At 39.4% G+C, this 22,668-nt stretch overlaps 2 protein-coding genes across 2 annotated transcripts; one reads left to right on the top strand and one right to left on the bottom strand.

Moving 5' to 3' along the window:
* Nucleotides 1-1,318: 1,318 nt before the first annotated feature.
* LOC103710442 lies at nucleotides 1,319-15,739 on the bottom strand. Its single transcript, XM_039125143.1, has 9 exons — nucleotides 15,442-15,739; nucleotides 14,733-15,353; nucleotides 12,953-13,362; nucleotides 10,745-11,578; nucleotides 10,464-10,515; nucleotides 7,011-7,053; nucleotides 6,475-6,854; nucleotides 5,313-5,722; nucleotides 1,319-2,507 (listed from the first exon to the last, which is right to left on the bottom strand). The coding sequence occupies exons 1-9, from the start codon at nucleotides 15,455-15,457 to the stop codon at nucleotides 1,641-1,643; spliced, it is 3,633 nt and encodes a 1,210-aa protein (XP_038981071.1). The 5' UTR covers nucleotides 15,458-15,739; the 3' UTR covers nucleotides 1,319-1,640.
* Nucleotides 15,740-17,723: 1,984 nt separating this feature from the next.
* Nucleotides 17,724-22,374, top strand: LOC103710452 (probable pectate lyase 4). Its single transcript, XM_039124226.1, has 5 exons — nucleotides 17,724-18,295; nucleotides 19,470-19,821; nucleotides 20,675-20,885; nucleotides 20,993-21,061; nucleotides 21,911-22,374. Exons 1-5 carry the CDS (start codon nucleotides 17,761-17,763, stop codon nucleotides 22,133-22,135), a joined length of 1,392 nt encoding a protein of 463 aa, XP_038980154.1. The 5' UTR covers nucleotides 17,724-17,760; the 3' UTR covers nucleotides 22,136-22,374.
* The last annotated feature ends 294 nt before the right edge of the window (nucleotides 22,375-22,668 follow it).

Below are 22,668 nucleotides of genomic sequence, written 5' to 3'. Positions count from 1 at the left end.
ATATTTGGACACGTACCATCCAAAACTCAAAGATAAAATCTCTAATTATTAAGCAAAAAAATGTTGCTAGGTAGAATGTGACTATTGATAGATCCATAACCTCTAGTCCTTTATATCATCGAATGCGCCATCTATATATGTTGTAGAATCAAATCGATCTATTTTCAATTCAACCTGAAATGGAAAGAATAAGAACTCCTATCTTTAATTCTAGGTATATATGTTGCACATGCCAAGTCTAGCCAACATAAAAAGAGTTTTCTTCTATGAAACCCAACCTTTTTTCTTTTTTTATATTGTTGCATATCTGCCATGTGATCCATAGAAGTATAACTATGAGGTTGGGTTGCAAAAGGTCAGGTGCAAATTTCATAGATTTGATTTTTTGCTTTCGCGGGATTATGCCAAATATTATCTTGAAACAAAGCTACAGAGGGACAATGCATCATGGTAGCAATAGAATCATCGTAGCAATGCTTGCCTTAGATACTTGCCCATATAAGGGTAACATTACACAAGGAGCCATGTGAGAGGCTTGTTTCACACTGTTAAGGGCATGCATGCTCTTGCAAGGGAGGTATCGGAGGAGGAGCCAAGTGATGTGAATCACAAGATATTCCTAGGTATGGTAGGTTCGTTGTATGTTATAAGGGCCTGTTTGGCAAATGGCTATAAAATCCCACAGTAACCTATGCAATGTGTAAAGAGACTTTCATCTATACTTGTATCTTTACCATTTTATAAAATAAACTCCTATTAAATATTCAATCTTCCCTTCCTTCACCATGGTATCAATGTAAATAGGTATCTTTAATGAAGGTACCTATTTTGGCCTGGCCCTTTTACTTCCCTCACAGAGAGAGAGAGAGAGAGAGAGAGAGAGAGAGCCACTGAAAAATGCATTTATATCTAACATAAGTTCTACAGAAAATGGTTATTTTGATGTCCAAGCCATCCAATATGCTCTCTGCATGCATCGCACCTTATTGGTACAATTTTATATAAAAAAGCATCATCTAAGAGAGACTACTTCAGTAGACCACATACTGGTTGTGAGGAAATTATGTAACACTAGGAGATAGCAATAAAAGATTAAGTTTGCAAAGTTATACTTACTTTTTATTAACATCTTCCTGCAGATACACAAAAAAGAAAGAAGAAAAAGTTGCCCCACCCCCTTCTATAAGCAACTCCATTTGATGATCTACATGGTTTATCATGATTTCCGCTTCTTCCAGAGGATATACTTCGACAAGTATTTGAAACAGAATCCACCAACTTATGGTTAGACAAAATCAGTATAGTGGCATGCAATCAATGTCAGAAAATTTTGGCCTTATCCAAGCATCAAAAGAGAGAGCTAAGTAGTTGTAATATTATGTAGGTATACAAAGGACTTTTCAATTCTCATCATGTCCACCAACTCAGCCCCGCATATATAGGTTACTTCCTCACCTGTGCACTCCCAACAACATGTCAACTCGTTTAACATTCTTTCCCAGACTTGTACTTCCAGACCAAGCAAGCACTGCTGCCAGGGGAGGAACTTAAAACAATTACATGGTTGATATACATTGTGGTATAAGAGATCCACCAGACAGCCATTGCAGGGTTGAAAAAAAACCCTGATCTTCTCGCTCTCAAATTGCATACATTTTCTTGTACTCATTGTTGAGCAATTCCCCATCTGACATGCCGGAGACAGAAAATGACCGCGACCTACTAAGTGATGACCGTCTGATGTTTCTCAGCTTCTTAGATTCGATGCGATGGGCAATCACCCAATAGAGCATGGTGCCCAATGTTGTGGCTAATATGGTAGAGCCTATAATTGTCACTCCAATAGCCAACCACTTCTCATGGTTTCCCACTACAATGAAAGAAAGTGCAAGGAATGCAGCACTAATAAGCACACAGGCGAGCCACATTAGCTTGTTGATGATTGCCATCATTTGTTTCTTTGCTTTGCTCTCTATAACCACTATAGAAGTTTGTACCACCACGACAGCTAAAGATATGAAGAGGGCCACGGAGTCGAAGACGAAAAAGATTATGAAAGGTGTTTGGTGTGAGATGTTGGCTTCCCCTAAAGTGAGCCCAGGGGCAAGGTTTTCAGGATCTACAGACTGGCCGGGAACCGTGAAGATGGCTGCAAATGCTACAGTGGCAATGAGGACAGCGACAATAGTGTTGGAATTGATTGCATTGTTTAGGCCCTCTGCATGTAGCTTGTTCAGCCTCTTCGCAATCCCCTGCACACGTCTCCTGGTCTGGCGGGTGTGTTCAAGCTGCGAGTGGACCTCATGTTTTATGTCACTTACTTGTTGCTTTAGTTCACGGGCAGGATTTGGGGGTCCGATGGTCCTCGCACTTTGGACACCATGTGCGACTAATATGCAGGCAACATCTGAATTTCCCATCTTCTCAGCAGTGTCAAGTGCTGACTCTCCTGATTTATTGATAGCTTTGATATCGATTTCCTTGAGCTCAAGAAGCCTCTTTACAATCTACACAAAAGATTTTCTAATAAGTGAGTATATATTCTATAAAGTGGGTGAAATCGAGTACTTTCCTGGATGAAAAATATTTACAACAAAACCATGCAAGTCAGGGCAATTCAGAACATAAAAAATGAAATACAAGGAGGACATAAAATAACACAAGAATCAAAAAGAAAATACAGTAGCAGGTTCGATATTAAGGAGGCTTACAAACACGATAGCCTGACCACCTTTTTCATCATAGGCTGATGCAGCATGCCAGAAAAGCAGAAACAACATGCTCATGCCCTATGTAATGTAGTGATAGCCATTATGCCTTATCTAATCAGCCTCAACGCTCTAATACTTATTTAATAAACTATAGTTGTAGAGGCAAGAATGTATAAAATCTTCTGATTCTGAATAAATGTTCTTTGTCATTTTGTTTCTAATATTTTCGAATGTGTTATCTCACTATCGTAGCTGTATTTAGGAAGTAGGTTTCTTAACTTTATAATGAAAGTAATGAGCAACAGGAAACCACTACCCATCATTCCTAATCTCAGTTCTTACTTCTGCAAGAAGCTTGTATGAGAAAATTGAAGGTTTAATCTATAAAAATGATTATTCATGGGAACCCTGGACCAAATGATTCTTTTTTTCTCATTTCTTTTTTTCCTCTGAGAGAGAGAGAGAGAGAGAGGTTACATGGTCTTTGATCAGGTCCATAACTCTACTTTCGTATTGGAAAAACATTTTCACTGCAGTACCAATCAGGCCTTCATTACTGTGGTAGTTATTTCCCATCACAACCCAGAATCAGAAAATTCTATTTAAACCCCAAAATACTCTGAACACCCTTCGGCCCAAGATTCAATCCTCACCTTTGATGTAATTGATTATATGTCAGCAACCAAAATGCTAACAATTTCATGTGCTGCAAACTGATGATGCAAAGACTGCAAGGGAAATTCCATAATGCATTCCCCATAAATATACCAAAATTGTGAGTGATTCCGAGATGGATGTTGTCTCTAAGCAGAAACTTAGAATTATCAGCTCTGCTGCTACTTCCTTTATATTCCCCACAGGCAGATTATGTTCTCATTCAGATATGATTATAACATGACATGAATATCTTTGACTCTTATAAGACATTAGAAAGTAGGGTTGCTGACTGCAGTTCTGTAATTATGTGCACAGAGAGGTCTGCCAGGAATTAGCTTCATTTTCCTAACCAAAAGAATTGAAAGAACCCATTGCGTCCAGCACCTCTCTCGCCTCATCACTGTCTTCTCCCATGAAAAAAATGATTCCTAGACCAGACATCAGTTCAAAACATGCCAAAGCAAACCACATTTTAAGCAGTATGCTTTTCATTTTAGTTGCATAACACAAGAGTTGGCATCTAGAAATCAACTTTAAAGTTTCCCGATCTACCCTTTCTTCTTTTTTCTTTTTATTTGTTTGGCAAAATGGTGGCAAATTTGCCTGCTCTACTAGTTCAATTATAGGACATATCACACTGCCATCCTGCAGGTTAGATAAACAATTTCGATCAAAATATCAGTACTCCAGATTAGAGAAATGAAGAATGGTCTTCTTTAAGAAACACTTCCTTCTGAGCTAAAAAGTCCAAAGGAAACTTCACAAGAATCAAAACATTGACCCAATAAAGCTTTCGATCCGTCAGGTTACTAACGGCAAAGTTGGATAGTCAGGATGTTTTGATCAGGAAATACCACCCACCTTTATCAAAAGTCCGAAAAATCATACTCAAAATCAACACTGGGTACTTTTTTTACTCAATGCACTCACAAACAAAAAACAAATCACCATACATATTTCTCAAGCCGAGCTGCATACGTATGATGAATTTATCCACTTCCTTGATCAAAAAAATCTCAAACACATGAATTAATTCTACAAATATAAGAGGAAGGCTAATCCCAAGTCTCTGGTTTAATATACTTCACCTACTTCACAATGATTGCAGTTTTTATGTTATTTACAAGTTTGCACTTTCTACCCTGGTATGGAATCCCACAATAACCTCCAAAATCTCATCCTAAAGAAGACTGACTAATGCTAATCAAGGAATAAATGTAAACATCCAGCCTAGGGAGCTCTCTTCTTCAAAGGATTTCAACGCTGTTTGACCTGTTCCTTTTCAATTACAAATCAAATTATAACTTTTGTTTGGAATGGAGACAAACTCTTGTAATCATTTAATTTTGCAAAATCATGCCATGTTCCTGGAAAGGTTCCTATTTAGTATCCCTTAGACATTTGCTGCTGCTCCAATAATATTAGTCCATTTATTCTGGTAGTGTTAATTCTATTCTTGGTACATCATGATTCGAGATGAGCATTTTGATATGCTCTAGTGAGCCTTGTCTTTTAAACGAATATATTACTGTAACTCAGCCACAGTTGACAACATCTCCTTTCAATATATATGAGAGATGAGCAAAACAAAATGAAGGATACTATGGGCTATCTCCAATTACTTGCAAATATGGCAAAGGACATAATAGATATAGGCACAGGAGCAAAGTTGATAATTAGTAGATTTAGATTTATCTGCAGTTTGCTCCAGAAATAACAGCTCATGGCTTGGCATTGGGATTAAGAAACAGATGACTTGGCAAGTGTTCATAAAACTCATACGGAAGCCATCAACATTCTTAAGTATTTCAAGATTCAGGTGATGAATATATTGACAATTGTGCATATTGATGAAGAATTGACCCCGTAGATCACCAAAATAAAGTAAAAGATAGAGAAAATATGACTTCACAAGAAACGATAAATGTGTCGAGAGCAATTCACCTGAATACGACCCTTCCTAGCTGCTATATGAAGGGCTGTGTTGCCCTTTGAGTCCACCAGGTTGACCAGAGTGGGTTCACACTTGAGAAGCTCCTCAACTAGGTCTAAGCTTGTTCCCTTGACTGCCATGTGAAGTGCAGTCTGTCCTTTCTTATCAATTCTGGTTGCAATTCCGGACTCTCTGTTTACAAGAGCTTTCACAACTTCCAAGTGCCCATTCCTTGCAGCAGAATGTAGAGCAGTTTTACCATTGCTCCTTGCAATTAGTGCCAGACTCCCATCAGCTTCCAATAGGAGATTCACCACCTCGATATGGCCCTGTGTTGCAGCAGTGTGTAATGCCGTGGTGTTTGATAAGTCCACAGTCATGGAGAGTTCTGGAAGAGCCATCAAAAGCTCCTTCATGACATCTAGCCAATGTAATTGCTTAGTTAGCCGAATGGTGATAAAACAAAAGCTCTATTTAATGAAGAGATAGATGGTAACATTTAATTGATATCACATATGCCATATTCTCCAACTTCACTGGCTGTACCCGTGGATGTGACCATGCAGTAAATTCATAACATCTGCAACATGTAATTTAACAGCTCAAAATTAAGAAAGCGACACCAACATATCAACACATTAAACATCTACCGGTGAAACCGGTTTCTCATGCTAACCTCTTTTTTGACCATCCATTCTTTACTAATCTTAAAATTATTTATTATTTTTCTCAAAAATACATTATTTGTTTAATCCTAGGACATGTACACACAACTTTGGTAAGATGGTCACTGTAAAGTGCAGATGAATGATCAATAATAGAAGGCAAAGAATTAGAAACAGAAACCAATGAGTAAACCAAGAGCAGACCACAGAGAAATAATGTTCAGATTTGAGATGATCATTCTATAAACCCAAAAGAAAAGAAATGAACTATTCAGATAATATTTTATGCAGATCAAGATAATCAGGGGAAAGAATCTGACATAAACCGCAATCTCCTGCATCCAGGTCATCGATGTTTTTGCATAGTAAACTTTTAGGAAAAATTAGGAAAATGGCATTGCACTTAGATTTCTGAAAAATTAACAACTGAACAGAATATGTAGAACTTTGCCACACCGATCAATGGCATTTAAGTTCGAAAGAAACATTTTTGAGACAGAGCTAATACCTACATCCCCTTGCTTGGCGGCTACATGCAGAGCATCATAACCATTCTTAGCCTTTATTCCAGCTGTGAGAACATCATGGTACTTGATCATTTCATTCACCACATCGACAAACCCATACTCGGCAGCAACAAAGAGAGCAGTTTCCCCTGCCTGATTCTGCTTGGTCAGCAACTCCGCCAACTCCTGCTCATCGGCTCCTGAAATGATCTCCTTCACCACAGCTAAATTCCCTGCCCTTGCAGCTGAATGCAGTGGAGTGTCGTCCCGTTTCCCGGTTAGCTGCTTCGTCATCTTCTTCCGGCGGAAGCTCTGCTGCCGGACCGGCGATTCCATGATTTCCATCTTTCCAGGCAATCCCGCCTTACCGGGCGATTCCATCCTTCAGCTTTTTATGTATGGAACCACCTCCTAAGCTAAAATCTCCTTTTTGGAGCAAAAACCCAAAACTAGAGACGATCGCTGGAAGACACTATCCGGGTCGCCATGATCGGAAACCTCAAAACTCAAAATGACCAGATGAATCATATGAATCTACCGAAAAATCCCTCCCGGAAATCGGATTTCCACATCATCCAACCCTGCATCCAAAAGCAGCAGGAAGATTAACAAATGAGCCCCATTTTGGGCAGAATTAACAATTGGCTGTTGTGGCCTTCAGTTGATAACATAACAAGATGATCACCCACATGGCCTCAACACTTTCCCCATAATCTGCCCACAAACTCCACACCTCCTTCCAGCTCCGATCTTTTGTTGTTTAACAAAAAAAAAACAAACAAAACGACATGGAGAAAAAAAAAACATTTTTGGATTGGATCAACACGTGGGTTTGGGTGCGTAACTTTTGGAGAGAATCTAAAGCAAGATAATAAATGGAGGAAAGATTAATAAGAGAACAAAGAAGAAGAAAGAGAGAAGATCATTAAGGCTCACATGGGGAAGAAGAGAAAGCACATACCTACACTGGTTCCCCTGCCGTTTGGAAATAAGCCCCTGCCTCCATTTCATTTAGGAAGCCATGAGACGAGGGAACCAGCCATCCTCTCCAAGGGGGGGGGCCTTCGATCAAATGAGGAGGAGAGGAACCATTTAAATCCTTAGAAAACAGGGACACAGACATCTGCTTATTTTATCAATTAAATAACAGATATAATAAACGTCTTTGATTAAGTCCATAAAGCATGTGATTTTGGCGTCGGATTAGAAGAAGGAAAAGCATTAAGGAGCAGCAAATCATTGTCTTTTTAAATAAACATACCGACTAAGATAATCGAATGGCGAGGTAGTGGTTAGATTTTTTTTTTTTTTTTTTGCATGAGAATTACCGGATTTGACGAGAGCGAAAACGACCCAATCGGAGAAGGCCATTGACCGTTGACGAGGGAAGGCCGGTGGGCCCCGCGAGAACACGGCCTGAAGGGAGCCGAGTTCTATTTTTCGGGTGTCACGCTTATCCATTCAAATCGAGCAAGGTGAATATCTTATCCGTTCGACACCTCAGTCCGGAGGCCGAGATGCGGACAGCATAGCCTGTTTAGGTTATTCCGACCGCATGTTGCAGATTAGTATAGCACTGCTTGAGAGAAATTCGGCTATGATTATTAGCTAGATCTAGCAAATTATTGGTGGTATAGGCGAGAGTCATCATCTAATCTATAGCATTTGAGCCATGGTTTCTGACGCGGTGATCTTCCAAGCTCGTATATAGCCAACCACTTCGAAGATATTTTTTGGGTTGGAGAGAGATATATTGTGCGCGCTAGAATATGTTGTATTTTAATTTTTTTTAGATGTATTATTGTATGAACCATCTATTTCATATATATATATATATATAGATATATAAAACTTATCCAAGCCATATTCTTAAGAGAAAAAAGGGGTTTATGGCAAAAACTAATTTGATGTTAAGATCTCACAATTGTTTTTAATATTGAGATTATACTGGATATTATATTATTGTCATTAAACCTCCAATGGTTAACAATACGACAATACGATCGACATAGTGCGCCTCACGCGCTCAAATGGATTAGATCTTAACGAGTTAACGGCAATAAACGCTTCCGCCAGAATCCCGTGTTAGATTACTGAAGCACAAAAATAAAGTCTTACCGTTATATTTTCATGCATTAAGAAATCTGCGTGCGTCGTGCTGACGAGTACATTGTAAGTTTGCAACCTTCTGGAAAGCCCAGAGATGGTGTTGACTTGTCAACCGTGTAGATGCAGGAGCGTTGACCGTTATCCATTTGGATGTTAGTGGTTTCGTTTCATCTCAGATCACATCAATGTAGAAAGAAAACTATGGATTTGAAGTTTACTTGAATATTTTTTCGCTCTTGATGCCAATTCCAACTCCCAAGCAGCTGCGTTCACACGCAGCGGAATTGCTAGTGGAAGCGTGCTCGAGGCTACGACTTTTTTGGTAGGGTTGTTGACAAAAGAAACCAAACGCTTCGAACGAAAATCATGCCAAAGAAAGAGGAAGATATAGACGGCAAAAGGAATCCAATTACTCAGCCATTCATTACCGGAGAGGACCAAAAGAAGGTCAAACTCAAACAGTGCCAGATGCAATATAAGATATGCCTTGTTAAAGTTTTCTTTAAGCTTACACTGAAGAAACCTAAAAGCAAAAATATCAGGATGTAAAGAATATAGAAGGGATATTGATTGATCATCTTCACTTTTGGGAGTGAGATTTTGATGCAGCTACAGTTTCAATTTAACTGTAACAACACATTTTAAGATTAAGTGCAACTCGAATTCAAGAAAATGGTCCCCATTGATACAATATTATGGTCGAGCACGTAACCTAATGAAGTCTAAAATAGTGGAAAAGGCTTTACAGCAATTAAAAAAAAAGTAGAAAATGCGAATTAGATGAGTGAAGAAAGATCATTGGATCCAAAGATTAATTTGTGATAGTTGGTGAAAACTTGTGATGATATTATCAAAGATTAACTCCAGAGTTTTCTCGTGCTTGAGTTGCATTTTCAAAACACTCTTGCATAAATATATGATATTCGAAGCACCACCAGATTAAGTACAGGGCAAGATTTTGCAACTCAACCTACCTAAAGTTCAGAGATTAAAGTATTGATATGAAAATGACAGGATTCCTTTCCTTCGTGTGAACCCACCATCGGACCACCCACCTCACAGATCCTCAAAAACACTCTGAACTTTGTCATTCATCCATATGCACCGATCTCAAAGTGACTAGTAAATGATTCAACAATGGAGTCGCATGAAGAAAGATGGATCCTTCTTTTTGCACGAAAGATACAACTCCGATCCACCCCAAGATGATCATACAGTTACGTAGAAGGCTCTGCATGAAGACCTAGTCTGCGGCAGTCAATCTTAAGGGTATAATGTAGGCATTGTCTTGAATGGTTGGACATCAGTTCATTACCTCTGAATGGCCTCCAGGGAAGACAAAAGCATCCTGGGAACAGCCCCCATACTACAGCTTCTTTGTAATACAAGAATCCTCTTGTGATGTTTCCACAATAGCCCAATTCCCTGGGGGCTTGATGTGTTTCTAGCAACGTAAATTAAAAAAATAAGAATTGAATTATTATTTGGCAAAATCAAATTTAAGAACAGAAAAAGATCATCTGTGTCCCTACTGATGAATGCAGCAAGCTGCAAAGAAATGATCTATTGATAAATGACAAGGGAATGTGGCGTGGAACAAATAGAATGAAATTTCTATCTGCTTTCATTTTGAAAACCACTGTACAACCGAACCTACCATCCATCAAGCTCTATCTTAACGATTTTCACGTCTCACAATGATTGGTTCCGCATAGAAATCGTCGGAATCGGATCATATCATGTCAGGTACATCAAGAACGTAAACAGATAGGCAAGCAAGATCGTAAATCGCCCAGGTGGTGTTAATCCCAACAAGAGAGTCGACCGGATCTCCCTGTCAAGTACAAGCATGGCAAACAATTGCTTCCCATCCGGCACAGACCTGCAACCTCAGCTGAAACCACCAATAGATCCCATCTCATAGTAAGATGAACCTATAAACATCCATCAACTTAATTCTAAAGCCTGATAACAATAGCTGTCTTAATAGATTGTGATGGATATCATTTTAATGTAATTAGATACAATAAATATCATGATTTTTCTGATAAAAGGATGGCCACCCACTGGTTGTATAATATACACATATGGAGGAGCTGCAGAGACATATGGCATCCAAATAGCAAGGCCTAGGACAGATGAGGATCACAAACCTTCCCTTCAAATAGCATAAATTCGATCAACCTCAGATCCAGAAAAATCAGAATTATGATGCCATGAGTTTGAGCCACTCCTCCTTGATGATTTCTCTCTTCTCCTGATAGATCGGGTGCGCTTCGACTTCACTACGTAGTAAGTCATGGTCCCCAGAACTCCAGCCATTATCACCCCACCAATTAGTGTAACCAGGATAGCCGCCCACCGGACATGCCGACCCAGCACAATGTATGAGGAGGCGATGAATGCAACAGTAGTGCACACAGAGGCCAGCCACATCAACTTGTTAATCACCCCCACGACCCGTCTCTCTGCTTTTGTTTCTCCCCTAACAAGCGTTATCTGCACCACCACCACAGCCAAGGATGTGAAAAGGGCAATAGCATTGAAAATGAAAAATACTTTGAACGATGGATCGTCGACAACTATTGCCACTCCATCTTCGTCTCCAGTTCCACCAGGCACTGTGAAGATGGCAGCAAATGCCACCGTGGCAAAGAGCACGGCGACCACCGTCACGGAGTTGGTCGCATTGTTAATGCCTGCCCTATGGAGTTTCATGAGCTCCTTGGCAATCCCATGGACGTTCTTGCTGGTTTTTCTGGTCTGCTCTAGCTGTGTGTGAACATCTTTCTTGATCTCAGTTACAGTCTTCCGCAGCTCATCTCGAGGCTGATTTAAATCGTTGGCCCTGACAGCACCATAGCGAGATAAGCGCTCCTTGATTTCAGCAGACTCTTCAGAGAGAGGTAGGCCTTCCGCTATGTCAAAAGCTGTTTTGTGGTCTCTCGTCAGGGCATTTACATGGGTGTCAGGGAGAAGTAACAGAACATCAACTATCTGCAAGAATAGACGTATGAATCTAAATTTCGGAGCAGAACAAGAAACGCAAATTCCTTATTGCTTGATACTATTGATCTCATCATGCAAGATAGTAGTGCACCTATATTCTTAGGTTATAGCAAAATGAAAAAATATAAAGCGGATAATATTCAATATCCCTTGGTTTCACACATATATGGACTCAGGAATTGCACTAACATAATAGATAATAATCTTCAGCATGATAAAGTTATTGGTTTACAGTAGATTAAACTACAAAATGTTAATAAACCAAAAATTTGCATAACCAAGAGGGTCAATTTCACCAGTGAACATATTTAGAGAAAATTTCTTAAAGAATTGCATTTTCCAGCAAATCTTATGCTGCCAGGGGTGGAAACAATTCAGGATTACGGGCTAAATTTCACATAATTTCAAGGTAACCGACCACAAAATTCCAATTCAACATATGAGCAGCATAGCAGAATTTCAAGATTGTAAGTGTTGTCCGTTCCATGACCAAGTAAATTTGCAAAAACATATGCGCATTTGTTCCAAGTAGCAACAAATATAAGCAAACAGTGATGAGAATAAAGCAGATGAGAACCAAAGTAACTTGCCCATAATGATCATATTCACAGCCCTTCCTAAAGATAATGAAAGGGATTAAAATAAATAAATAAATAAATTTCTTGGCCCTTGATTTCTTTTTCATTATTATCATAAGATGGGTGATCCATTCTGAATCTACTTCCACCATGTTAAAACAACTTAATCTATAAAGGACTGAAGCCTCAAAATGAGATGATATAATTGATAGCTCTAATCATGATGCCCGGAAGTAGATTATACAAGACAGATCATAGACACTCACCAAATGGCATGAGTGGGCCAAGAGAAATTCACTACCATCTGCTTGGTCTGGTGTATTCTTAGTTATACAACTAGCAGATATAGGAAGAAACTGAAATGCTTTATAGAAATTAATGAATATCAAAACAGAAAAACTCTGGACTTATTTGATTAAAAGATCTTTATTTATAAAAAATGGGGAAAGAAAAGGGAGAAATGCTGTCAAAACGAAACTGCTCCATCATCCAATTAATCAATCATTGCATCTAATTTGACAACAGAGCGTTATCCTACGTTTCAAACTAAGTAATGTTCACCAGTCTGCAAAATAACTCACAAAAAGTATAAAACATACTCCGAAGTCTCCAGTTTCAGCCTATTTTAAAGATGTCAACACTTAAAACAAAATGCAGACGGAGAAAATATAGAGACGTTGTTAATGTCTAAGCATCAACATGTAGGAAACTTGAATGCAGCTAATCTCGGAATATGCATTTAAAGTTAGAGCAACATGACCACAAAAGCATCATAAAGCAGCACCTCTGCCCTCTTCTTTCTTGTAGCAACATGCAATGCTGTGTTCCCAGCTCTATCTGGTAGCATCACGATAGCTGGATCAGCATCTACAAGGGCTTGGACAACTGCGGTACTTGTTCCCTTCACTGCCATCTGCAAAGCAGTTTGCCCCTTCCTATCAGTCCTTCTGGCAAGCTGTGGATCCTTTTCTAGCAATGCTTTTACAATTTCAACATGCCCTTGCCGGGCAGCAAAGTGCAGGGCATTTTTCCCATTGGTTTTTGACAGCTCAATTAAGCTAGCATCATGTGCTAGCAACAGATTCACTATTTCAGTATGACCTCTTGTTGCCGCAGATATAAGGGGAGTTGCATTTGAAGGGCCAAATGTTCTGCAAAGGGTTGGGTCATGGTCCAAAAGTACCTGGACAATAGCTGCAGATAACTAGTTAGCAATAGATGTGCTATGCAAAGACAAAGAAATAGAGGATAGATATGGGGATGGAGGGTGGACCTTAAAAAAGAACAAAAAATAGAGGAGAGAAGAGGGAAGGGAGGCTGCTTAAACAATAATTTAACAATTACAAATAAGCAGAGCATTTAATTTTTTTTCTAAACTTAGTCAATCACCAAAAGCATGAATTCCTACATGCATTTAATTTCTGCATTTATGCCTACACCATCAATGGCAACAACTAACACATAAATAAAATCTTCAGGTGGATAACATCCAGGTTTAGAGTTGAAGACTTGTCAGCTAACACATTCAGCATAATATTTGGTCCACAGTACTGGAAGCACAGGATTAAACAAAAGAACATGAGAAACATAAGAGTTCTTGACACGGAGTTTCCTAACCTTTAAAAAATCTGACAGCAACCATTCAGAATTTCAGACCACTTGGGACCAATAATAAATAGAGTGAAATCGTTCATGGAGGAGAGAAATGGAAGAAGGTTACCTGGTCTGAGCCAGGTTTAACTTAAAGTTGATTTATAAGATCAGCTAAAGGCAAAACCAAAAATTTGTAGATTATAAAACCACTAGATGTCTTATAAGATCATACATACCGCCTGCCACTTACATATAAACCACTAGATGTCTTTTATTCTCATGAATATCATCAACAGACACATAACTCGAGATGACTGCATAAAGGTATAAATTGTCACAAAATCATACATCAAGTAGATTATAAAAATTCTTAACAAAAACTTATTGATAAAAGTAATTAGTGGTTGCCTGCAGCTTTCACTAACAGAAGTACAAAACCCTCCCATCTTTCAACTTCTAAACCAAAATTCACAATTCAATTTCAACATGAACCTATTCTTAGATTTTAAGACCAAGCAAGTGACAGTAAATTCATTTGCGATGGAAAGGTAAAAAAGCATGCAAGTTAAATTTCTTATTAATATGATAGATCAAGTACGTCCAAGCTGCACATCCAGTGGAGAAAGAGGGATAGATCCGAAAATGTTATAAATAAGTACAAAGAGATGCAGGTAGACACTCAATTTCGAAATTTTAAGATAACTCTAACATACTGATTAAGAGATAGATTAACATCTTTCTAGTGTTTCTAATCAGTCTCAAATCCTACTTAATTTCAGTTTCTTCCTCCTAAGGTCGGGTACCCAGGTTGAAACATAGGTCGTATGGCAAAAATCTCAACTTGGTATCGCAACTCTCAAGTGTCTCCTTATAGATGTGATTCATTGTGACTTGTGAAACTTATAAGCCATAGCTTCAGACCAGCATAATAAATAAGAAATGGAATCAAAGAAACTCTAAGCTCCACTCACCTAGGTGCCCTTCTCTTACAGCGATATGAAGAGCATCATAACCTGACCTGTTCTTCCTCACAAGACTCTCCCGATCAGTGTACTTAAGCAGCTCGATGACCACATCAAGAAACCCCTTCACCGCAGCTATAAACAAAGCCGTCTCGTCCACGTCGTTGATATCATTTACCACCGCCGAGCGCATCTCCGCCACCCCCACATCGAATTCCGCCCCGACGGCCGTCCCTATCATCAGCTCATCGATCTGGCTGAGGATCTGCCTCACGGCCGCCAGGTCCCCTCGCTGTGCTGCCAAGTGGAGCTCGGTGTCGTTGTGGCGCCCGGTCACCTGCTTCACATACTTCTTTTTCCCGGCCTGTTCCATCTTTTTCCCCGAGTTTGAGAGCACCAGAGACGGCGACGCCGGCTCCATCCGCTTCCCGGAATTGGAAAGCACGAGAACCGGGGCAGCGGGCGACGCCAAGGGCGACGGCGGCGACCCCTGGTCCATCCCCTTCTCGGAGTTGGAGAAGACCAAAGCCGGGGAGCACGCCGCCCGCGGCGACGACGGCGGGAGCGGCGAGCTGGGGCTCCGGCCAGGGCTGGTGTTCGCCGGTCCGATCTCCGGATCCCTCTCTCCTCCTCCATCGAAATCAAAGCAAAAAAAACCATCAAAATTGGATCGAAAATTCGGAAATTTACCCCTATAAATAGTGGGGAGAGGGGCTACCGTTCTCCATCGCCATCCTCCTTCCCGACCGGATGAAACCCTAGACGCAAATCTCCCTCGCTAGGGCATCGAAGCCACGGATCTTCGAGAGCAAGTAGGACATGGCCAAAGAGAAGAAGAGAGAAGGAAGCGAGGGGAAAACCCACACCAACAAAAAATCTTTCGTCTCCGGTTCTCCCGTGGGAAATTCGCATGAGACGACAAACTACTTGCAATGTGCTTTCGCGTGGCTGCAAGTGGATCGTGTCAGGTCCGGGTCCAGTTTGACTTGGAGTCGACTCCACTGGACTTCGTTTTCAACCCGGATGGAACCTAGCTCGGCATTGGTTTCGAATACGTCGGGTCTTAGTTTTGGGTCCATATTTCCGGATTCTTGGACACAATTTTACCGGGTCGATGACCGTCTTCTTTGGGACGGTGGTAGCCTGCGTTTTTTTTGGACTGCGAGCTCCTTAAGTATTGAGAAGAACGTTACATATTTTCATTTATATTGCTTGCATTCATATCTATTTTACCCTGCCTTCAATTTTTTTTGTAATTGATTAAGTGATAAATTTATGATTCTAAGGGGCAATGCTTGCACTTCTAGTTCTCCATCAATGGTGAAATTGCCTTTTCTTTGTGTTTATGATGTCAGCCTGCCTCAAAGTGGACTCAAACTACAGTTATACCACATCAGTTATACCATTCATAATCTTTTTTCTTCTTCTTCTTTTGGAACAAAGTTTGATTACTGCGTCATTGCCCACCTCAAACTATAGTGGATTGTTTGAGAATAAATAACAAGGAGCAATGAATAAGTAATGAAATTATTTCCCAAGTTAGTGTTATCGAGTAAAAATTTATTATTCTATTTACTTATAAAAACTCAGTTAATATAAATACACGATTTAAGTCATGTAAAATGTGAGTATGTTAAATAATGACCATTACTTTGTGTTTCTTGTACTTGCGCAACATGACATACATCTATGGATGGAACTTGGCCATGCTCGTGATTCATGATAACACTCGGGCTTTAGTGACCCCCAATTTCTTCTATCAAGTTTGTGATACCTTTAAAATCTTCTAGTTATATTAGTTCTGCCTCCTTCCTTTATGTCATCTTATTTCTCTTGCTGCTGGAGATAGTGCTCATGCCAGGCTGACATGAGGTATTGTTGTACTAAAAAAAAAATAGCAAATGAAGTTTTGCTTAAAAAATGCTTCATTGTTATAGAAGTACCCCACTTGTTTGTTCTTGGACTACCTTAAATAAAAAAACGATGGCCGTGTGTTTCGATTAAAATCACTTCTGATCGCTTCCTAGTTTTTCATTACTATGTCACATATTGTGGCAATCACTCCTGATTTTTGCCTCTAAGAAACTTTTATAGGGGTTAGCACATCAACCAGAAACAAAAGGACTGGTGTTGTGTCTCTCTTTTTCAGAAGGCTTCAAGCATGCCATATTGGCATCACGGTATCAAAGTCACTTGCAGAATAATTCCATTTAGCCATAGTATAAATGTACTATTTAGGGAAGGCTGTTCATGGGTTCCATTATATTAGCAAGCCTGAGGCTTTCTTGATGTTAGTCACACTCTTTGTTGCAAGAGAGGAATTTAATTTAATTTAAACCAACCCACCTGACGTGTGGGGCCCGCAATGCCTATTAATTTGATTCAAGTCATATTAAGCCACATATTTAATAATAATATGGCTCCGATACCCGTAGCTTAGTGCGCCAACAAAACAATAATGTGTCCAACAAAATCAACGACCTATCAAATTTTCAAATAACTATCGTGATCGATTACGCCTTGGCGTGGCTTTTATACGTTCGAAAAGAAATATTGTGACGAACGAGCAAATAAAAAAAATATTTAATTACAGCGTACCTAAAAAGAAATCGTACCATTCTATTCGTGCAGATTCGTATCCTCTTCTCTATAAATATAATATTTCTAGATATGGAAAAAAATTTGAACACCATTTTCGTATACTTTTATCTCTTTTGTTTTCTTTCAAAATTTGTCTGACTTAAACATCAGAACATCTCTAGTCGAACACGTTTTAACGACTCCCGATCATCTTCTGTGGTTGCAGAACATATCCAACACTATACTATGCTTCTCCGGCGCAACTGAGCAGATCAACACATTCACCTATCAAGTCAAATTTTGAACAATAATAAATAAAATAATTAAATTTAAATTTTTGATTTTATTTAATAAATAAATAAAATTTTGATTGATAGATTTTTTTATATATCTTATATTTTATCCATATGATCTGACCTGATTCCTTTCTCTACCAACTACCTAGAAACCCATTGATATGCCTGCAATTCTCATTCCCAGCTGCGGCTTGTTGTTGCCGACCCAACTAAAATCCTGGGTCTTGGAGACACGGTCAATTCTCGTCGGACCACACTTTCGGGTTACCCAAGCCCCGCTAAGATCGAAGTTTCCGCCGCTACTTCCGTTGCCGGATCTCTCGGGGTCGGAGTTGGCCGACGCTTGGTTTTTTCGTCGAATGGGAGGCCGGTGCTCGTTGAGACGTCGCGAACATCGTCGTCACGGCTCTCCCGCTTCTTCCCCGGCAGTTGGACCCGTTACGAATCTCCCGCTGCCAAATTTCCCTCCACCTCGTCCCCCTCCTTCTTCCCTCCCCCCAGCTCCCGACCTGGCGGCGGTCCCCTCCAACGACGGCAGCGGCAGCGGGACCTCGGCGAAAAGGGAGACGATGGCGGCTCTGCCGTACGCCCACGTCGACGGGAGCCTGCGAGCGCTCGCCGGGCAGGCCGAGGGCTTCGGCCACCACGCCATCGGAGGCCTCAATGGACCCGTCTTTCACGTCACATCCTTGGCTGGTATGGCTTCTTCTATAATTAGGGGTAGGGTTAGGACTCTCGGATCTCTAATGCTATCAATGAGGCATTTTCTATCTCTCCTTTTATTCTCGATTTCAATTTGAGTCTAGATTAAGTTTTTATTGTGTTTTGATTTGTTTACTTAGCTGGGTAACATTCTAACAAGAAAATCGTGGATTTGCGATAAAGAAAATCGTGGATTTGCGATAAAGAAAATATTGAGCCGAAATATTGTATCAATATTTAGACACCATCATTCGAAATCACAACGTTTTCAAATATCGAATTGAGCATAAACTTGAGCGGTGGGAGAAGCCTTGAGGCCTGAGACTTCATCGTGATTCTTTTCTTCGGCACAAAGATACCTTCTTGAAATGCTCTTTTCATTTATTAGCTTCCAGAGTGTGATTCCAAGAAGAGGCTTCTTGTTTGCAAGCCTTCTCAGAATGTGGCGCAAGGTAGTCTCATTTAGTATGGGTCTTTGTTACTAATCATGGCAGATGGCCAGACCTTAGGGTCCTTTGCAGAATAAGATTATAAATCCCCATGGTTCGGGACTTCTGAGATACAAATTTCATTAAAGCTTGTAATTTACCTGAGTGTACTTTGTGGCTTGAGTTTGTTTGTAACAACATGGTGTGTTAAGTTTGGTAGTTGCCTTAATTCTGTTAATGATCAATAGCTGGGACTTGACCTCTTAATCTACTCGAGTATTTACCGGATCATGACATGTGGTCATCTGTATCACTCAGATCTAGAACCATCTTATCCTGCTTTCAGTCTTGTAGCATTTAATTGATAAATTCCTGAGTCTATGACCTTTCTCATGCTTTTGATTCTCAGGCCAATGCTGAAATTCTTTTGATCTTGTGCTTGGAATGTTTGTGTGCCTAAGAATTTATCCCATCTGTTTACCTTCTTAGTACAGAAACCTCATGGTAGATAGACGTTGCATTAAAAAATAATAGCTGTTCTAACCTCTGGGTTGCTCAGTTACACTAAACTGCATGCGGACATGCGTCTCGGTTATAACAAATCAGTTATATCATAATATTATTTTCTAGAATAGATACATCACCCATGGCTTATCTTTTATACATATTTGTTTTCTTCTGCTTTGGCTGTCCTCAGTTTATCATCCCATGCTAAATGCCCTCCATTTCTATTTCTATAGATGATGGATATGGTTCGCTTCGTGATGCATGCCGTAGAAAAGAACCCTTGTGGATTGTTTTCGAAGTTTCAGGAACCATCCAACTTTCATCGTACTTGAGGGTATCATCCTATAAGACAATTGATGGTCGAGGACAGAGGGTTAAGTTAGCAGGCAAAGGCTTACAACTGAAAGAGTGTGAACATGTGATAATATGCAATCTGGAGTTTGAAGGTGGTCGAGGACATGATGTTGATGGTATTCAGATAAAGCCCAAATCAAGACATATCTGGATAGACCGTTGCAGTCTGCGTGATTATGATGATGGACTAATTGATATCACCCGTGAAAGTACTGATATTACAGTGTCAAGGTAAGGAGATGCAACTCAGATCTTACTGCAGGAATCTGCACCAGCCTTTATATTATGTTATGTACCTCTGTAGTTCAACTTGCATAGATTAGTTCACTATTAACTTATATGATTACTTTACCTTGATCTCATCTCTTTGCATTCTTTTGGTATAATTTTTTTCATTTTTGTATCCATAGTATAGTGAGAATCACAAATCAGCTTTAGTTATCATTACTTGGATAAAGTGATCTTCACACTTAATGAATAGGCTAAACTTGATGCCACTTTGTACCCATCTTTTTTTAAAATATGATGGTTCTTGATGAGATGGGTGACAGGCATCTGCCTTGCTTGTATTTATTACTCAAAGTATGTTTCGCCTAAGCAAGGCATGCAGAAGAAATATCATGCTGAGCTGTTCTTTACCTTGATAAAGATTCTTTATTTTTGGATTGTTATCATGCTCGATCTTCTAAATTATTTGGAATATGAGGTTGGAGGGGCAACAAAAAGGACAGGTGCATCAATTGGAAGCATAACATTACAAAACTGCTTAGAAACAAGAATTACTGTGCTTGTTAGTTATAGGGAAAATAATGCAGATTTGGTGACAAAGGGACTCCACATGAATACTCTTGAGAGGACATAGAGAGAAATAGCTACCTACTGTTCATAATATGCTACTCTGAATGAAACTTATTTTGCTCCTTACTTTTATTTTTTTTTCTAGCTGCTCTTTCATGTTATTTGCAGCAGAATTCAAAAGATCATGTTGGATACTGTTAGTATTTGTGATAAGGTATTCCTTCAGTCTACCATAATGTAGGGTCAAGGTTCCTGCATTCATGATCTGTATATTATTCTTCAACAGATGCCACTTCTCGATGCATGATAAGACGATGCTTATTGGAGCAGATAGTAGCCACATCACTGATAGATGTATACGGGTGACAATTCATCATTGTTTTTTTGATGGGACAAGACAGCGGCATCCTCGAGTTAGATTTGGCAAAGTTCACCTTTACAACAACTATATAAGAAATTGGGGCATATATGCTGTTTGCGCCGGTGTTGAAGCACAGGTCCTTCTGAGTCTAAAATATGAAGTTTCTTGTTTATACAAATTTCTGAAATTCTGATTTTCTTTTATAGATCTGATATATTGTCTTTGCTTGCGTTTCTGTTCCAGATTGTCTCTCAATGCAATATATATGAAGCAGGACAGAAGAAGGTGGTTTTTAAATACATGCCTGAGAAGGTATATTTTCTGTTTAAATAGAGTTAGAACATGTTTTTTGCAATGTTTCTTCATTTGAAACGGTCTAAACCAACCAATATCAGAAGATGTTTTATTTAAATTCGTATTTCTTGAGTTAGATGAGACCAGGAAGGATGATGTTAGATTGAAGCCAGAAGTGGGTCACTAAAATAAGTATGGATGCTTATTTTTATTAAAACCTTGGTGCCAAGGATCTAACTTTTAGCTCCAAGGTCGCATGCTCACATTGTCTAGTCTTAGGACTCCCTTGGGTTAGAGCTCCTGTAAAACCTTGTAGGGTTGAGATCAATGACTAGTCTAGCTATGCAATATCTGTTCCTGATGTCCAGACAGGCAGGAATGAGTTGGTGGGATATCTTGGGTTGCTTATCTGATTCTATATATAAATCTTTATAAAGGAAGTCCTTTTGTCTTTTTCCTATATTGACTGGGTTAAGAGGAAAAGATTATTGTTCGGGGATTTATTGTTCAAATTTACCTGACAGATGCTACATATTCTCTTAATTGTTTGGCGGAACCTTTCAGGATTGCATCTCTTAAACGACATTTATTGAGCTTGGCATGCATTCATTTGTCTGTCATCTCATTTGAAAAACACCAGAAGTATACCGTTTCATGATGTATGGATCACCGTAATTTGAGATGCTTGCATATTGTGCTAATGCATGAATCGTCCCAGTTATATTTTTAAGCTGTGACAGACTTATGAACCGGTCGGGAGCTGCCTACTTATAAATCACAAGAAAAGAAAAGTTCCTAAGAAATCTAGTACAGTAAAAATCATGAAATTAGGCTTTCGAATATGGATTCTGGTTGTTGTTGGTGCAGGCAGCAGATAGAGAAGAGATATCATCAGGATGGATAAGGTCTGAAGGTGACCTATTTCTGAATGGCGCCCAGCCTTGTTTATTACAAGGTGCTGGTGTGGAATGTGTTTTCAGGGCCCATGAGCATTACCCAGCTTGGACAATGGAACCTGCATCACCGGCTCTGAAAGAGGTTCTCCAGTTGTGTACAGGATGGCAGGCCATACCAAGGTCACCAGGGTGTTAGTACTGTGTCTGTGTGAGGTACCTGCGTCTAAAACAGCTATCATAGATATACGGCTCCATGTGTTATCATGTATACGAGTAGAAGCCCTTTAGTTTAGTTTATTTATTCGTTCAGCTTGTGTTTATTTGTTTGTTTGTCGAATATTAAATTGTGCCTATGTGGCCGAATGTGATCTTTGGTAAGCCATCCTTTTAACTTTGTTGAATCTGTTAGCTTTTAAATTCATGCATCTCCTTAAACTACCGTTCCTTTTAATTTTTTTTTACTTTTGAATTTCACCTTGTAGCATCTGTATTTTTATGTCATCTTGTCCAGGTCTATTTTGCTATTTCTATAGGATTGAGCTGAAAATTTTATAAAATTCGTGGATTGAAATTTGAAATGTCCATTTAAGCATAGTTTTTATGGATTTTTTTTTTTTCTTTCTGCAGTTCAAAGGTGGATTTGGATAGATTTTTAGAAAATGCAAGTCGGATGGGCTAATAGGTTTGGTTTCTAAAGAATTTTTGGTCCAATCTTATACAAATATCCAA

This window comes from Phoenix dactylifera, chromosome 3, assembly GCF_009389715.1.
Source record: "Phoenix dactylifera cultivar Barhee BC4 chromosome 3, palm_55x_up_171113_PBpolish2nd_filt_p, whole genome shotgun sequence".
Classification (NCBI taxonomy): Eukaryota; Viridiplantae; Streptophyta; class Magnoliopsida; order Arecales; family Arecaceae; genus Phoenix; species Phoenix dactylifera.
Note: the sequence above shows the minus strand (reverse complement) of the source record. Positions and strands in the feature narration are given on the sequence as shown.